The following is a 17,299-nucleotide window of genomic DNA, read 5'->3' as shown; positions in this document are numbered from 1 at the left end:
AACGCTGTTTTTTAAAAAATACCTGTGTATATGTGGACTAGGTTTCAAATAGTTTAGCAGATGATCTCTGGGAGGCAGAGCATTTATGATATAATATTTGATGGAGGTAAAATTATTGTGGCAAGGCTTGTAATATTACAACATAATTTATTTACCTTTATAAATGATCAATCAATGCATGCAGCATCGATTAATACACTTTCAGCACCGTGGCAAAGGACAGCTCCAACTTATGATGTACCTTAACAGCTCCTCGTAAGAGCACCCGCTAAGGGACAGTTTGGGAAACACTCGTAGGAAAAGAAGTTCCTTTGCTAAGGTATATCTTAGAGACCTTCGTAGAGCGCTAAGATACATCGAAACTGGGAAACACAGCCCTGATCATTTGAATCAGGTGTGTTGGAGCAGAGAAACATCTAAAACATGCAGGACAGTGGGCCCTGAGGACCAGGATTGGGAAACACTGCTACAGTAGATGATAGTAAGAAGATCATGTCAGAAAATGCTAGAAGTGTAAATGATGAGGGTTAAAATACCCAGCTTGTTTGTAACTGCTGAGTTGAGTACTGTCCTGAGTGTTTAGGGATGGAGACAATAAATCCTTTATCTGACAGGAATTGTTATTTGCCTTTTTGTTCAAGACACTAAACCCCAGATTGTTCCAGTGTAGCTTCTAACTGCTCATCAGGAAACAGTGAAGTAAATGTGTGTTTCTGTTATATTCACACTTAAGCTTATCTAGCACATCGTCTACAAAGTGCTGCTCATATGTCAAGGAGTTATTTTTATTTTAGGAAGTGTGTATGTGACAGCAATATGAGATGTTTTGGAAGACACAAATGAAGACACATCATGTTTTTGTATTGTGGTTCTTCACATTTTAGTTTGTTTGTACATTTAAATTTTGATTAACTGAAACATCTCATCACATAACGAACATACCATCTACTTACCTTTAATTGATTGCTATTTCTTGGTATTCAATGCTAACATTGACTATTGTTTTGTAAAACTTGGTAAATTGGCAGTGTTCAAAAATACTAACATTATTCCAACTTTTAATGCTGGTATGAAAAGGAACATTATTAAAGAATGAAAAATAAAACTGAGGCTAGTGCTAGTGGATTACATTAAAGAACAGAGGTATTCACACTTGATCTCTGTGTTTTCAGGACTTAATAATGTATACTGATTTGCGTAAAGAAAATTCCCCTGAGCAAAATATGATGCATCAGTGTAAACTGCAACTGACTGCCAAAATGCTATTATCACCAACTTTTACTTTAGCATATAAAAGAGACTTATTGATGTATAAAAGCAAAAATAAATTAAACAGAAGGCAGTGTTTTGTCACATCCTGATTAAGTGACAAAAATAATTTTGATTTGCAGTCTGTTACACAGCTACTCTTACCTTATGAGCAACATCACATCTGCAGGGATGTAAACAAAAACATTCAGCTTTCAGTCTGTTTATATCTGTCTCGAAGTCTCTAATATTTGCTTATCCTGCTTCTTCTTTTATCTTGTTTATATATACTTTGTGTAAGTCTTGTATCTCTGTCGAACAGTTAAATGTTCAGGTTTTGTTCTTTGTAAGTTACTACCAGTTTAGCCAGGGGTATTATGCTGTACCTGAGGCCCAGGATCTACAGCTGGTGGCCATAGTCATACTGTCTCTGTTTTTTGTGCTCTTCAGTGATGAGTATGTTGTAGAAGCACACCTGTTGGTTCTTGTAGAGGATGTCTGTCTTTGCCTCAGCTGCCTTTGTCACAGCCATTTTCTGCTTATAGTTCAGGAATTTCATTACCGAAGTCCTCCATAGAGTTTGGTTGTCTCTTCTCAACCTGACTCAGTGTGCTCGTTCCATCACTATTGGACACCGTAGAGAAGCTGAGTCCAGCACCTTTGGTACACAGCCCTCCAGGAACAAACAGAGGTCTGGGCCCTTAGCACCCTCAAGGAGGGTTATCAACCACAGGTTGTTCAGTCACGACCTTGTGTCCATGTCGATAACTTTATCTTCCAGAACCCTATTTCTTCTCTTCAGCATTTGTCTCCCATTTTTCACCGTGCTCATCTTCCACTGTTAACAAACATACATCTGCCAGTGTTATTAGCAAGTAGAATCCCATCAAGTCTGGCTGAGAACTCTGACTTTAAACTGTTAATTGCCATTGGTATTTCTTCTTAAGCTCCAGTAAGCTCACTGCCACTTTGCCCCAAAGTCAGTAAACTTTGTTTGTATCTGTGTCTTCCCTTTATCTTTGCTCAACTTCCCAGAATTTGGCATCACCGCTTTGAGAATAGAAGTTGCCTACACTTTCAAGATGAGTTTTAAGATTTATATTAGGATTCTGCAGTTCATGCAGACTGTAGTGGAGCAGTGTTAAATGTAGCTTACTAGCTCGTGGCCATAGCTGGAAGTCCAGATTGGCTGTTTCTAAATTTATATTGTTGTTCTTGATGCCGGCCACTGGAATTCTCAGTGAAATCAAATGAAAAGAGCATGTTTTTACATTTTCCCAGGCAAAGTTACAGTGAGTAGTATATTAGCAAGTTAAAAGCAAGCAATTATTTCCATAATTTTATTTTTGATGTTATATACCATGGTTATGGTGGTGGAAACACTGGCTTTTGCCCCCAGGGGCCTTTAAAATCAACAAAATATAAAGTTCCTCTTTGTAGCTTTAAGTGGCACATGAGGCAAGTTGGAGAAGCAAACAGTTTTCTGCTGAAGAAACAGATGAGCTTGTGCAGAAAATCAGGGGATGCTGTATTCGCCCACTTGCAAAGAGATGCAGTGACTTTGAAAGTAATGGGACAACTAGCTTAAGTGTCAAAATCATTTGACAGGAGATTGCAGATCCTGGTCCTTGACTGATGTACCCTCTCCACTGGGGCAGGGGTGGAGAAAAAAATACTGAGAGAAGCACAGATTCTGCATTTTGATTACTGATATTGAAAGCTCATTTCAATTTTCTATGTAGTATTGAAATTGTCACACCCCTAGCAGTCTACAAGTCTGGGGATTAAGTGCCTTGCTAAGACCTGTAGATCTTGAATGAAGGGTGAAGAGAGTGCATATATTATTAATTTCCCCCATCTGGCCTATCCAAAGACTTGAACTGGTGACTTTTTGGTCACTTTTAGCCAGTGGAGAAGTGGAATAAGTGGAATATAAATGGATATTTATTCTTTAACATGTTTATGAGTCATGCTGTGTAAACTCAGAGGCTCCTGAAGTCCCTGAGGTCAAACACATGAGTTTCTGTGTACCTCTCCACTCTAAAATTATCCTGTTTTTCCTCTTTCTATTCTGGACCAACAAAGATCCCCACTGTATCCTCCTTCTTTTTCACATTTTCCTACTAATATGTGGCCAGTTATTTTTGCTAAGCCTGGAAAACTGTCCTCTTGCTGGAATATCTGACAGTTTTCCTGTATATTCGTATATTCACAAAGCAAAATATCTTAATAACCTTTAATTTAGACATGGCAACATAAAAAAAAGCCTGGTGAATTCCCACAATCTTTTCATGAATCAGAATTAGCTGACATCAGGGCCTCGGAGACCTGAGCAGGGTTTGACAGCTCCTTCTTCTTTGTTGGTCTGCAGGTGTTCCTGGCTTGCAAAACAGAAGAGTTTGACTTTGATATGGATGGAGAGAAGGCTCCTATTTGCTACAAGGAAATCACTACAGCTCTCCGACAGTGGATTCTTCCCACATTTGTGAGTTAAATTCATTAATTGGGTTAAAACAGCAATAACATGTAGAAAACATAGTGAACTACAAGTGGATTTACACTTATTTACACTTATCATATGCGTAATACTGACCTAACAATATGGTTATTTGTGCAATAATTCAACTGTTTGATATTCTGTATAATAATAAAAAATAATAATTCATTAGAACAATACACTGGTACACTGGCATCATTACTGCATTTATTCATTTATACTGTACATGTAATCCAACCTATACTGTTTTTTTTATAATACTAAACACGGTTATCCCCATCTCTGCATTATTGTTGTTTTTACACTATTACTACTTATTACTTACTACTGTTCTATTGTTATATAATGTGTGTGTGTGTGTTTCTTACATATTTTTACATATCTTTGTATTTTTCTATATTGTTGTAAGTAGTAGTAAAATACACAGATTTTTTTTATGCATACTTACTAATTACATACGATTTCTATTTCCATTCTTATATTTTCTATACACTCATATATATGTATGTATATCCCTTCTTGAATGGAATGGGAGCCACTGTAATGTAACCAATTTCCCCCTGGTGATCAATAAAGCATTTCTGATTCTGATTCTTATTAATTGCTCTTAGATCAAAGAAAAAAGTACTGTTACAAAAACATACTTGAGAAGTGTAAACACACTGTGTGAATGATTGATTAATTAACCAGCATTAACCAGGAGTGTCATCTCTTCTTGCATACAGGAAAAGAGAATGAGGATGTTAATTCACAAACCACTGTGTGCACTCCGTGACCTCCTGGTGGGCCCAAGGAACCTGATCAGGAAGAGGCTGGACAAGCTGTTTGACTATGAAGTGATTTGTGACAAACCCAATTTGAGCTATGATGAGCAGACTGTGGCCAACACGTACAGGTAGAGAAATTACAATCATGAACTTCACCATTGATCTCCTGACGCTGATCACTCAAAGTGCTACAAATAAAAAGTTAGTTCCGCATTACAGGAGTAGAAGAGACAAATCACATAACTACATAATACATAACAAAATATGTATACAGTAGCAATTAAAAAGGTGCAACCTATGTCCCACTTATACTTACAGTTAAGTAATGGTTGTGGAATTAAATAAACTGCATAACAGAATGGTACCTTCCAGTTAGGGATGGCCGATACATCTTATAAATAATATCTTGATATTTTTAGGCTATTCCACAATAAATTATATATATTTTTACAAACATCTTTCAGTAACAAAAATACCTTAAACTCTGTAATCTGCAGCAGTACATCATATTCTATCAGCTCATCATATGTATATGCACTATTAACCTACCCAGCAGTAGGGCTGGTCGATATGGACAAAATTAAAAACAATTACCTCGACATTGCAACAATATTGTAGGAATGACTATTGGTGTTTTCACAAAATATAATCAATGAAGTGATTTTTTTTTTAAGAAAAAGTCCAAATTCTCTGATTCCATCTTCTTAAATGTGGATTTTTTTTTTCTTTTCTCCTATGACAATAAGCTGAATATCTTTGAGTTGTGAGTAAAACAAGACATTTGAGGATGTTATCTGACATTTTAAAACAAAGGACTATTAATTAATTAATTGACAAAATAGTCAACTGATTTATCGATTAGGAAAATAATTGTTAGTTGTAGCCCTACTCTAGAGCAGTCAGGTAAGTTTGGAAAATTACATTTTACTGAGTTGTGTACTGAGACCTATCCTCAGAGATAGCCAAGACACCAATAGAAATTGAACCTCTCTTGGTTTTCTGTTTTTTAATTGTCCATTTATCTATCTAACATTTCACAAATATAAAATGAGAAAAACATCCTAAAAAATCTTAATTACATATTAATCTGATGAAAAAAATCAGAAAAATACAAGCTTCTTTTTTTAATGGAACATGGAACCTTTTTGCATTATTTCCAGTGTGGTTTGAATGAACAGAACACTGTGGTTTGGCATTCTGTTAATTTGCCTGATTTGTAAGCAACAATTTGTTTTTTTTTTACTTGTTAGAAGATTTAATCATTCTGTTTGAGTAGAGTTGGGTACACTAAACTGTTTATTGCTGTTGGTGGATATTTTGAGCTGTTTGACTCTTAACCACTCAGAGTCCAGTCTGCCTAAGTCAGTGCCAAACCAGACAGTGGGTCTATTTTTACAGTCCCTTCTTCTGAATTCTCAGTCTATATGATTAAGCCCTTGAGAAGTTATGTTAAAGTGGAATTTGAGCTCATAATCTAATGGAATGATGAAATGTTGATTAAATCCAACATTGAACTGACACTTTTGCGTTTGTGTAAAACTGGTCATTACTGACTTCAACTGATATGTTAACCTGTCGTCTCCTCACAGGACAATAAACACGTTGCTTCTCAATGAGCTTCCTCAGTTTAACGGTTTGGCTCTGCAGATGATCTGGAGCATGTTGGGGACGTTCACCTGTCTGCATAAAGACCTTGCCTCAGACATGGAGCAACTATTCCAGAGTTTTGCGCAACAGGTAATCTCCTGATGTATTTTCTACTCGAAACTCTATACTGATATATAGCAGAAAAATACAGATGAGGATGAAATTAGTAGCCCCCCTATGAAAATGTCTTTTTGTTTTTAAGTATTTCCCAAGTGCTGTTAAACAGAGCAAGGATTTTTGAGCAAAGCTTTTCCAAACGTCCTAGTGTTATTTTGGATGCTTAGATTATTTTACTTTGCACACAGAAAAACAAAAACCAAAAACTACCAGCGTCAAAATTATCCCCCTGATGCTAATAGTCAATTGTGTATCCTTTTTGCTGGATAACAGCATGCAGTCATTTGTTGTAGTTTTCAACAAGTGTCAAACATGTCACATCTCCAGAGGAATCCCAGCCCATTCTTCTTTGGTGAATCTCTCAAGCTGCTCCAGATTTGATGGTCTTCTGGCATGGACCTTGGTTTTCAGTTCACCCCACAGATTTTCAGTGGGATTCAAATCAGGGCTTTGTACAGGCCAGTCAGTAACATTCACTTTGGTCTTCTGGAGGTAGTTCTTCACCAGGAGTGATGTTCGTTTTAGGTCGTTGTCGTGTTAGAAGACAAAACCACAACCCAGACCCAATTTTGCTGCTGCTTGAAGTTTTCTTTCAAAATCTTAACTTATCCTTTGACGAGATTCCCAGTTCCAGACGCACTGAAGCATCCCCACAGCACATTACTCCCACCACTGTGTTTCACTGTGGGGACGGTGTTCTTTGGGTTATACGCCTCTCCCTTCTTTCTCCAAACATAAGCAACGTCTCTGTGGCCAAAGAGCTCTAGTTTCATCTCATCTGACCAAAGAACACACTTCCAGTATGCATAATCTTTCTCCAGGTTGTCCTTAGCATACTTCAGTCTGGCTGGAAGGTGTCTTTTGACACTTGTTGTGACGCTGTGATAACTTTGTATATTCCTCTCCTGCTTTGTGAGCATCAACAAGTCTAAACTGATTACTTTCATTTTAGAAGATAACCCTCACTTTTAACTTGATTTTACAATCTTTGAGCATTACAAAGTTAAAGCACATAATTGCACAACAGTGGTTTGTGCTATGGCTCAATAAAAAAGATCAGTTCTGGTAATTTTTGTTTGTTTCTGAAATAATTCTGTTATTGTGTGCAAAAAGAAATAATTTATGCTTTCTAAATAAAGCTAGTATGTTTAGAAATGCTATGTTGAAAATTCTTTGCTCTGTTAAAAAAGCACTTGGAAAAATTTTGAAAAAAACTTAAAATTTCATCGGGGGGCTAATAATTTTGTCCTCAACTGTACAAAAATATTTTGGTACCAGGTTGTAATCAGCAGTGTTGTGCTAGTTACTGAAAACCAGTAACTAGTTACGTTACTAGTTACTTTATTTCAAAAGTAACTCAGTTACTTTACTGATTACTTGCACCAAAAGGTAACGCAGTACTGTGAAAAGTAACTTTTTAGTTACTATGAAAAAAAAGGTCTCCCATTAAGTTTTAAGTTAAGTTTTCTTTAACTCGGTTTCCATTTTTGCGTATTCACACTCCAGGTACTTAGAAAAAGTGTTTCGTCCTATTTGCCGTGTGACACCAGATATCATGCTAACTAGCTTCCTGAAAGCGGGAGACTCCACAATAGAAATTGGCTGCATGTCTTCTACAACAAACCTTGCAATGGCTTTATCAACTTTTTCCTGGTTAGCAGGAGCAGTCAGTCCCTCGGTTCAAATCCAGCCGCTGTTGCTGAGGTGGTGGAGGTGAAGTGGCATCAGAGTCTGTGTCTGTACTCTTAGCTACTAGCTTCATCGCAGCATGTTGTTTCTGTAGGTGTTTCAACACGTTTGAATTGCTATTTTGGGCAGTAGATAAGATCTTTGATCCAAGACACAACTTACATTTAACTAAAACGTTCTTGTCTTTGTGCTCGACAAAGGTCAAGTAGTGAGAATATCTCCATGTAAAGAAACTTGACTTGGGCTCCTCCACCGACGCCATGATGATACCAGTCTTGTAAACAGCGCCCACACAGCGTGTCTTCTCCCGTCTCCCCGCTGACACACACACACACACACACACAAAGATTCAGGACTACACAGCTCTGGCTGCAGCTCAGTCTCTAGCCGAGACTACACAAAAAATAACGCAAAATAACTGAGTAACGCATCATGTAGTAACGTTAACTGGGTTACTGAATTCAAAAAATAATGCGTTAGATTACTAGTTACTGCAAAAAATAACGGTGTTACAGTAACGTGTTACTTTGTAACGCGTTAGTCCCAACACTGGTAATCAGTGTGTTGTTCACTGTGTATTGTATTTTTCTTACTAAGTTAAGAGGGTGTTCAGGAGAATAAAAAGAAATAATAATTAAAGCTGCAAGCAGCGTTGAACGGACCCTTGCACCTGTACGCCGCTCGGGGTTCTCTGGCGACTGCGACCATGTTGCAGGACACCGACTGGTCCACAGGGCACTGAATTGTCATAAGTATTAGACACTGTAGGAATGACTTCAGTGTTACTTCCTGCTGCCAGTAGCTGGTGCTATGACTATGCAGATGAGATCATTTACACTCAAGTTATAGCAATTTCATATTTCATGGTGAACTCAACGCCATGCCACGGCCACATCATTGTTTATTGCTGACCAAATCTTTTGACAGCTGATAATCACAGACTTGTCTAGATGGTACACTCCCCTTTTGAAGTCAATTTGATTATTTGTGTTGGAGTAGTTCATTAAAATACGACACGTGGAAAATGTCAAAATTTAATACGAAATTCAAAATGTATGATTTCCTGTTGAGTTTAGCCTATGGGTCCAAGAGACTTTTTTGTGCGTGTGGCAGTGATACATATGTTTACTGATTTTTGTGCATGTTGGTGAAATGTACCATGGAGGGCTGCTGTTTAAAGGGCGTGGCCAAATGGCTTGGCAAATGGCATCAATGAAATGATCACATGTTCAGGCTTGGACTGTTAATGAACGTGAAGTTTCAGGCAGATCCGACCATATACAGTCAAGTTAAAGTAACTGTGTTTTGGCAAAACATTGACCTTTGCCACACCATCAAGGCAATGCCATTTAATGATACATCACAATCTTTATAATATAGCATCTTCAAGGTCATAAGGCCTGTCAGAGGACATTTAAATTGGATATGGTCAACATGCTGGGAGCAGCACCTCAAACTCATGTCATGTACATGTGTCCAGGTCAGGACAAGTTTTAAACGTGAAGTCTGGTGCAAATTGGACTATTCATACAGAAATTATAGTAATGTTGTATTTCATGGCAAGACATAAAAATTTGCCGCCACGTTTTGGCCATACCCTTCAATGAGAACAAAATCTTTTAATAACTCAGGAAGTAGTCCAGATGGTAGCCAGCGATTTTGAAGCTCTTCTGATTCTTCTTGTAGGAGAAGTTTAAAATATGACACATGGGAAATGCCAAAAATGACCATGGCCTATGGATCCAAGAGAAAGTGAATGGATAAGTTTTCAACTTCTTTTAAAAAACATTTAGCGAGCTGGTTTCCCTGACATCTTTAGGTAGTGTGTTCCATAGCTTTGAGGCATAACTGACAAAGGCAGAAATTAATTAATTGCCTTACTGCCAATCAGTTATCCAAACAATAAAAAAGCTCTGTGAGGTAGCTGCTTTCCAGTGCACTAACTATTGAATATTAATTAATCACTTTCAAAGATTTAATTAAACTTCTATACTCATTCTGTTTCTTTCTCTTGTGTCCCTGTTTTTAATCTCAGCTCCCTCACAGCTCTCTCGACCCCAAAGCATTCTGGGGGTGGGCAGAGTCTGCAGTGCTGGAAGGTGCAAGGAGGCTGGAGACTTTGTGTCGAAGTGTAGAAGACACGCTTAATGCTCCCGTCATTCAGGTTGGTGCTGATGGAGCTGAAATAATTGTAGCATAGTGTGTTTTGTTATGTTGTGTGTCTATGCATCATTTAGTCCATTAACCCTCTGAAATCCAGGCCTGGTTTTATTAGTCAAAGATAGATTGAATATTAGTGATCATCAACAGACCACGAATTAACAATCAATCATTAAAACATCAGTTAGCACAGCAAACTGTCATCACACACCTGACCCTCAATCACATTCACTTGTTTCACAAACCTGAGCTGCTTAACTGGCATTGACATGTTCAGTAACAACACTACATGTTCCACAAATATAAAGATGATGTGGAAGGTACAGGACAAAATATCACAGAAAACACTTATATCCTGTATGAATGTTAGTGCAGTAAGGGATATTCAGCCCTGACTTCATGAACAATAACATCTGCGTAGAAACTGTACGTGTCTGTAAGTCAGTTGGCATCACACCAGTAGAACCAGTTACCACAGGTGTCATTTCTTTGAAGAGGCAGCAGTTTTTTAAAAATATCTCCTCTATTTTAAAGCTCTTAGTGTTTACTTCACAGCCATGCCATTAAATATGTATTTAAATGTATACTTAGTATATAAAATGAATTTGATAAAATATATGTTTGAATTCTGCATTGATTATGAGATATTACTTAATTTAAATAAAAACAAAACTACTGTTAACATCCCTACCTGTCATAAATTCCTGCAGAGAGAAAGCTTCATGTACTGTTTGCATAAAGGTGTATGTTTTGAATTCCTTTGAATTAGATTTTTAGAAGGTCTAAAAAAAGAATTTAAGTAAACTCTGTCTAATGACAAAGTTTTAGCTAAGCCAGGATGGATTGTCATAAAAATTCTGTATAGACATTCATGGTCCTAGAGCATCGATTATAATTACATTGATACTCTAACTTATCATGTAGTGCCTCCGATAGTTTCATTTTAACTCTTGTACAACGCCTCAGGTCAGAATTAAATGTGTCAAAAACTAATGAGGAAATTCCTGCCAGCCTCAGATGTATCCTCAGAGTGTAATGCTAACAGGCTAATGTTAGCTTGGTACTTCTCTACAATGGCAGCAGTGTTAAGCCCCTTTCACACACACTTTCCTGCTAAATTACCAGGATAACTGCTCAGGCTCTGCTTTACACTATCAGGCACCGATTTTCACACTGCTTCACACTGTTTCAGACATGCAGCTACATTTAGAACATTTCTCATCCAGCGCCTTTTCAAACATGCCATGGCAATACTGGAACAGATGCGATGCCAACTGCCATAAATCTCCAAAGAAGAAGAAGAAGAAAATGGGATTGATCTTGTAATGTATTTTATAATCAAATAGTTTGTGAGACAAGCCACTTTTTTCATGATCTACTTGAATCTTGAAAACACATTTGATACATTAAAAGGAACACTGACAGAGCATGAGATGTCTTGAATGTCTTGTGACTTCAGTCATTGTTAGAGTGTTATGATTGATTTACTTGCTAAATGTTGAAGTGTCTTTCGTCAGACAGATGTAATCTTTCAATGTGCATATCCCTGTAATGTTACTGCTTTCAGAGTTTTCCCTGATATATCAGTGGATCTTGAGGTGGGAAATTGGCAGTAAAGATTTCCCTGAATATTGATCCCTGCTCCCATTTGCCCTTGACTCCGTGCAGGAAATGTTCCAGAACATTTCAGGGATAGGCTGCATGTTTTTTATATTTGTTAAAAGGACGTAGAGAGAGGAATGACTGACAACACATTTTTGCATGAATATTGACCTGCTTTCTGTGACGCACACTATGTCCCTGCTGCCTGTATTTCCTGCTTGACCACCTGTCAAATGTCTTGAACTGGGTCACATTCCTTAAACCTGCCAGACAACCTGCTTAAATAACCTAATGCCAGAGCAGGCTGTACAGTCATGTTTTGTCATAGGTTATAGTAATGACCTTAGATAAGATTTTAACACCTTATGAAAGGAGATATTGGTTTTGTACTTAGCTCTTAACTGTCCAACATGTTGGACAAGCTGACATAACCATTTCTTCAGCTTTATGTTATTCACGTGTCATTACAAATCACTCTGAACTCATCAAATTAATATGTTAGCCAGTCATCAGTAAGAAATCCAACCCGAACAAGTGTGTGTAACTTCATTAACTTGTCTAAGTTTGATTGTCAGCTTGGCATGTTTTTAGATAATCATAAAATCAGTTTCTTAAAATGTTAAATATGAGTTTTACAGGTCTTAAAAATTGATTGGATTATTAAGTTAACATTACTTTTATAAAGTTGTCTTAACTTCAGATACAACGTGTATTAGTCATTGTAGTGACATTCCTTCTGAATGTCAAAAAGCCACTAACAAGCTGTATGCACAGTAACTTCAGTCTGACTCGAGTGACAGGAGATGTAATACAGTTGAAAAAACCATTACTGAAGAAAAAGTTCAAAATTACATGTTGTCACATGGTAGAAAAACTACTCACACTCTACTGAGAGTAGAGAGAGTAGAGCTGAGAGTATATGCAGTTTTCTGCCAATATACATGAATGCCATATGCCATATAAATGAATTTAACATCTTATGTGCTGCCTATATATTATACAATGAATAGAAATGACAAACTATGAATTTTGCATTATTTTTAGATTAACTTTAACTTATTCTCACATAGTGGCTCTTAGAATCATGCTGTTGCAACTACAAAACGAAACCAACAATCAATAGACTCTAATGGAAACTACACGACCCAATTAGAATTTATCAGAGCAGATTCAGTCATGATATGTGTCATGATGTGGTGTGGTAGCTAACGTGGTGTCTCCTCTCATCAAACAAACAAACAAAAGAAAAACATCTAGCAAGCTACATTTTTCCCCCCAGTATGGGCTTGAAATTAGTCTTAATGTTCACACAGTTTTTATTGACTGTCCCTCAATATTATATACTCCAATGTGTGAGCCTACAGTACATGCTACCCATATTAGCCATAATGCTAACACCAGGATCGACCAGCTAAATACACAGTAAAGCAGCATAAACATGGTAAAACCTCCTTGTTTGATGCTAGGTCACAGACATTTGGTACTTATCCATCCTTTAGCTTCAGTTTTGAAGGGAATCCTGCTTTGTACTTATCATTGTTAAGGAAGCAGTTCAAAGTAAAAAGGTAAGTGCACATATACAACGCTTTACCGAGCGTTAGGAGGATATTTCCATCAAAAATAAAATGAATCCACTGGGTTTTCTCACCAGAATTCAGTGGGCAGCACTGACACCTCGCATGGGGAGTCACCTGGCTGGAAGTGTGGCTAACAGTGGGCCCACAGTTTCTGAAAGGGGGAGCAAGCAAGAGAGAGGATGGACTGTAATCATCTTGGAGAGATCTATAGGCAGGCCGGGGACACATTTTCATTGGAAAACCAAGAGAAAGTGCATTTTGCATATGTGACCTTTACATTCATAATGGTCCTAAAAAGGCTTAAATTCTACTTGCAGAAACCCTGTCAACCTGTCCAACTTTCTTATGCTAATAAGCAGCCAAAGATGTGTTTGAGGTTGATAATGAAGCATTTGTTTCTTTTACTACAGGGACCATTTTATATTATGCTCAGGCATATTTTTTAGCTTTGTTACATCTAATTAATATGAAGTTTCTTCACATTTAACTCTTTGCTCTCTTCTGCCTCCTGTTCTTTTTTTGCTCTCAGCCTCTGAGTCCATCCTCTCAGCGCCGTCTGAAGCAGCTAACAGATAAGCACGGTTCTGGGAAGATCTATCAGGTGACAGGGACAGTGGTTGGCAGCAGAGACCTGGACCTGAACCTGGCCAAAGGGGAGTTGGTGGCCATTATCAGTGAGGGCGACAGCCGTGGAGACAGAAGAAGATGGCTGGTCGATGCAGGAGGTAAGAACCAATAATCTGCTACTGGATAACTGGTTAAAATGTTAATCAGCAAGAGCCTCTTTTCTTTTTTCTATTTATTTTGTCTCAATATTTGTTGCATATGTCTGTACTATGATGATTTTTTTAATTTTTCTGTTGATGAATTTTGAGTTTATCTGATTAGAACTCTACTCACTGTCTGTAGAGTGGCTTGCTGGCTTTTTCTGGTCATGGTCACTATGGAATTGTATTCTAATTATACCAACAGTCCTGGAATTCTGTTTGCGGGGTACATAATGAAAATCCAAAAAAACTTTTATTCATATAGCACCTTTCATACATAATATGCAACACAAAGTGCTTTAGTGTACCATTACAAACAAGACACAAACAGAAATACTAGAAATACATAGATTCAATCATTCAATGAAAATGAATGAAATTTTTTAAAACAGCTATATGACATTAAAAACAAGCCACAATAGAAAACAGGAAATACAAAACAGCAAATTCATAGAAAAAGAATTAAAAAATAAAAGATGTAGATTTAAAATAAAATATTTAATAAAAGGCAGAGACATTCATGTAGTAAAAGTCTATGGCCTAACTTTGGTAACACCTTGTTAACATGGGCCTCAATGCTTAAATCAGAGTCCAAGATGACACCGAGACTACTTACCTCTGATTTGGTCTAGTGAATCAGGTTCTCAAGTCTGGGTTCTCACACGTTTCTGTTTTTTTCTTCATTCATTTCTAATTTGTTTAATGTGTTGTGTATTGTGTTTGGAATTGAAATTATTTGATCCTGAAACCTGTAGACATATTCATAGGAGGGTCATTTGTGATTTTGGCCTCCAAATGTAGAAAAAGAGATGGTAGTCAGAGATGGTAGAAATTTTAGATATAAATGAATGTGATGAAACATATGCTCTGTTGGCCAGTGTATATGTGATTGAAATGAATTGCAAATGTTGAGATTAAAAAATGTTACCTACAGTGTCTTTGTATCTCAGGTTAAAAGAGATGTTTGGTTGCTTGAAAGTCAGGCTTAATATATGCTGCAGATATTGCTGTAGAAAATATACTATAGCACCATCTTCTGGGTGTTTGCTGCTATTTCAATTAACAAGCAATCAAACACAAACAGTAGTATTTAGTACAGGTGAGTTAAACACGCACACATAGTTTTGCTTGAGATTGCAGGTTTCTTATTTTTTTGTTGGCTTAGAAGAGGTTACATATATATATATATATATGTGTATATATATATATACATATATATATATATATATGTATATATATATATATATACATATATATATATATATATGTATAGGTATAGGTATAGATACTATATACTAACAAGTTAGTAAAATCCAGTTTTAAATGTGCTCTAGTGTTACTGACTGATCTAAACCATCAAAAAGTAATGGTCATAATTATTATGGTTCTAATTAATGGATTTGGACAAAGATATGTAATTAAGAGTTGAACAATAAACTTTTTTATTAAAGGTTTATAAGTTTTTAAGTTTAAAAGGACCAAATAAACATTAAATGCTGCCTGTATAACTGAAACCAATAAAACAATGTTCTGTTTAAAAAAGGTTTTCATATGGGCACATATCAACAACATACATGCCAAGACCAGAGATAACAAGTAATCGCTGATCCATTATTCAGTTAAGAATTTAATTGATCAAGTAGAATTTATTTTAACATCTGAAGTGTAAGTATAAAGTATAAGTACATATTATTTTGTGAGCACGCTCTGCATGTTATCTGATACTCATATTTATTCATATATATTCATTTGAATAATATGTTGGCCTTTATGTCTCTGTATGTTTCATAGGCTGTAATGCTCACAGAGAATATGCAGCATGTTGCTATGAAATAAAGCTTTGATTGAGGGTGAAAAAAAGCATTTGGTATCATTTGGTATGAGCATGATAGATCAATTAATTGATCCTTAATGTTACCAATGATCAGTTAAGGAAAGTGCTTATAATTTGCAACCTTAACCAGTACCAATATAGACTGATACAGCTGTGATTAATCAATATTGGCTTTACAGTGAACACTGTTTCAGACTGTTGGTCAGACAAAACAAGCAATTTAAAGGCTCTGAAATAATGTGATGGTCTTTTTTTCACTTTCTTCTGACACTGTTGAATACATGCTACTGATAATTTATTTCTCTGCAGATTAATTGATAGTGAAAATAACTGTTATTTCCAGCCATATTGTATATTGATGTTCAACAGCTTTTGCCTGGACAACACCTCATTAACTATACACTGCTTGCATCTATATGCTCCCTCTTGCTCAGATTATGGAATATCACAACATTTCCTACCATACTTGTGCAGATGACACACAACTTTATATAACAGTGTCACCAGATGACTACAGTCCCCTACATCTGTAAAATAAGTGCATTGATGAAATCAATACGTGGATGTGCCAGAATTTTCTACAACTAAACAGAGACAAAACTGAGATAGTTGTTTTTGGCCCTAAAGAACAAAGATCAAAAGTGAGTACTCACCTTGAATCTATGACACTAAAACCTAAAAATCAAGCCAGAAATCTTGGTGTCATTCTGGACTCAGACCTAAATTTCAACAGTCACATAAAGACAATTACTAAATCAGCCTACTACCACCTTAAAAATAGCAAGAATTAAAGGATTTTTGTCTGGGGAAGATACAGAAAAACTTGTTCATGCTTTCATTTTCAGCAGGCTGGACTATTGTAACGGTGTCTTCACTGGTCTGAGTAAAAAATCAATCAGACAACTGCAGCTTGTCCAGAACGCTGCTGCCAGAATCCTCACCAACACCAAGAGAGTGGAGCACATTACACCAGTGCTTAAATCACTGCACTGGCTTCCTGTGTGTCAAAGGATAGACTTTAAAATCTTGTTACTTGTCTACAAAGCACTAAATGGTCTCGGGCCTAAATATATCTCTGATTTGCTTGTACGGTATGAAGTACCCAGACCCCTCAGATCATCTTGAACAGGTTTACTCAGTGTTCCCAGGATCAGAACCAAACAAGGTGAAGCAGCCTTTAGTTTCTATGCTCCCCACCTGTGGAACAAACTTCCTGAACACCTGAGGTCAGCTGAAACTGTCGGCGCATTTAAATCAGGTCTTAAAACATTTTCTGTTTACTGCAGCCTACCAGTGAAGTGGATATGTTACATATTTTTAGGATAATCTGTCGCTATTGTTTTTATATCTGTCTGCTGTTGCTTTTGTTTTATGTTTGCTTCTTTCTTTAAATG

At 36.8% G+C, this 17,299-nt stretch overlaps 1 protein-coding gene and 1 long non-coding RNA gene across 2 annotated transcripts in view; one reads left to right on the top strand and one right to left on the bottom strand.

The window, feature by feature from the left end:
- arhgef37 (Rho guanine nucleotide exchange factor (GEF) 37) overlaps positions 1–17,299 on the top strand; it is a 76,592-nt gene that overhangs the window by 22,503 nt on the left and 36,790 nt on the right. Inside the window, exons 8-12 of the mRNA XM_084719836.1 lie at positions 3,620–3,733; positions 4,471–4,640; positions 6,102–6,249; positions 10,001–10,129; positions 13,834–14,029. Of these exons, the coding sequence (XP_084575962.1) occupies positions 3,620–3,733; positions 4,471–4,640; positions 6,102–6,249; positions 10,001–10,129; positions 13,834–14,029 (757 nt within the window). The remainder of the gene's footprint in view (positions 1–3,619; positions 3,734–4,470; positions 4,641–6,101; positions 6,250–10,000; positions 10,130–13,833; positions 14,030–17,299) is intronic.
- The window catches only part of LOC146327318 (uncharacterized), a 195,909-nt gene that overhangs the window by 153,365 nt on the left and 25,245 nt on the right, over positions 1–17,299 (bottom strand). The window lies entirely within an intron of this gene.

The sequence above is a fragment of the Lutjanus erythropterus genome, chromosome 5 (genome assembly GCF_056507025.1).
Source record: "Lutjanus erythropterus isolate fLutEry1 chromosome 5, fLutEry1.hap2, whole genome shotgun sequence".
Taxonomy (NCBI): Eukaryota; Metazoa; Chordata; class Actinopteri; order Lutjaniformes; family Lutjanidae; genus Lutjanus; species Lutjanus erythropterus.
Note: the sequence above shows the minus strand (reverse complement) of the source record. Positions and strands in the feature narration are given on the sequence as shown.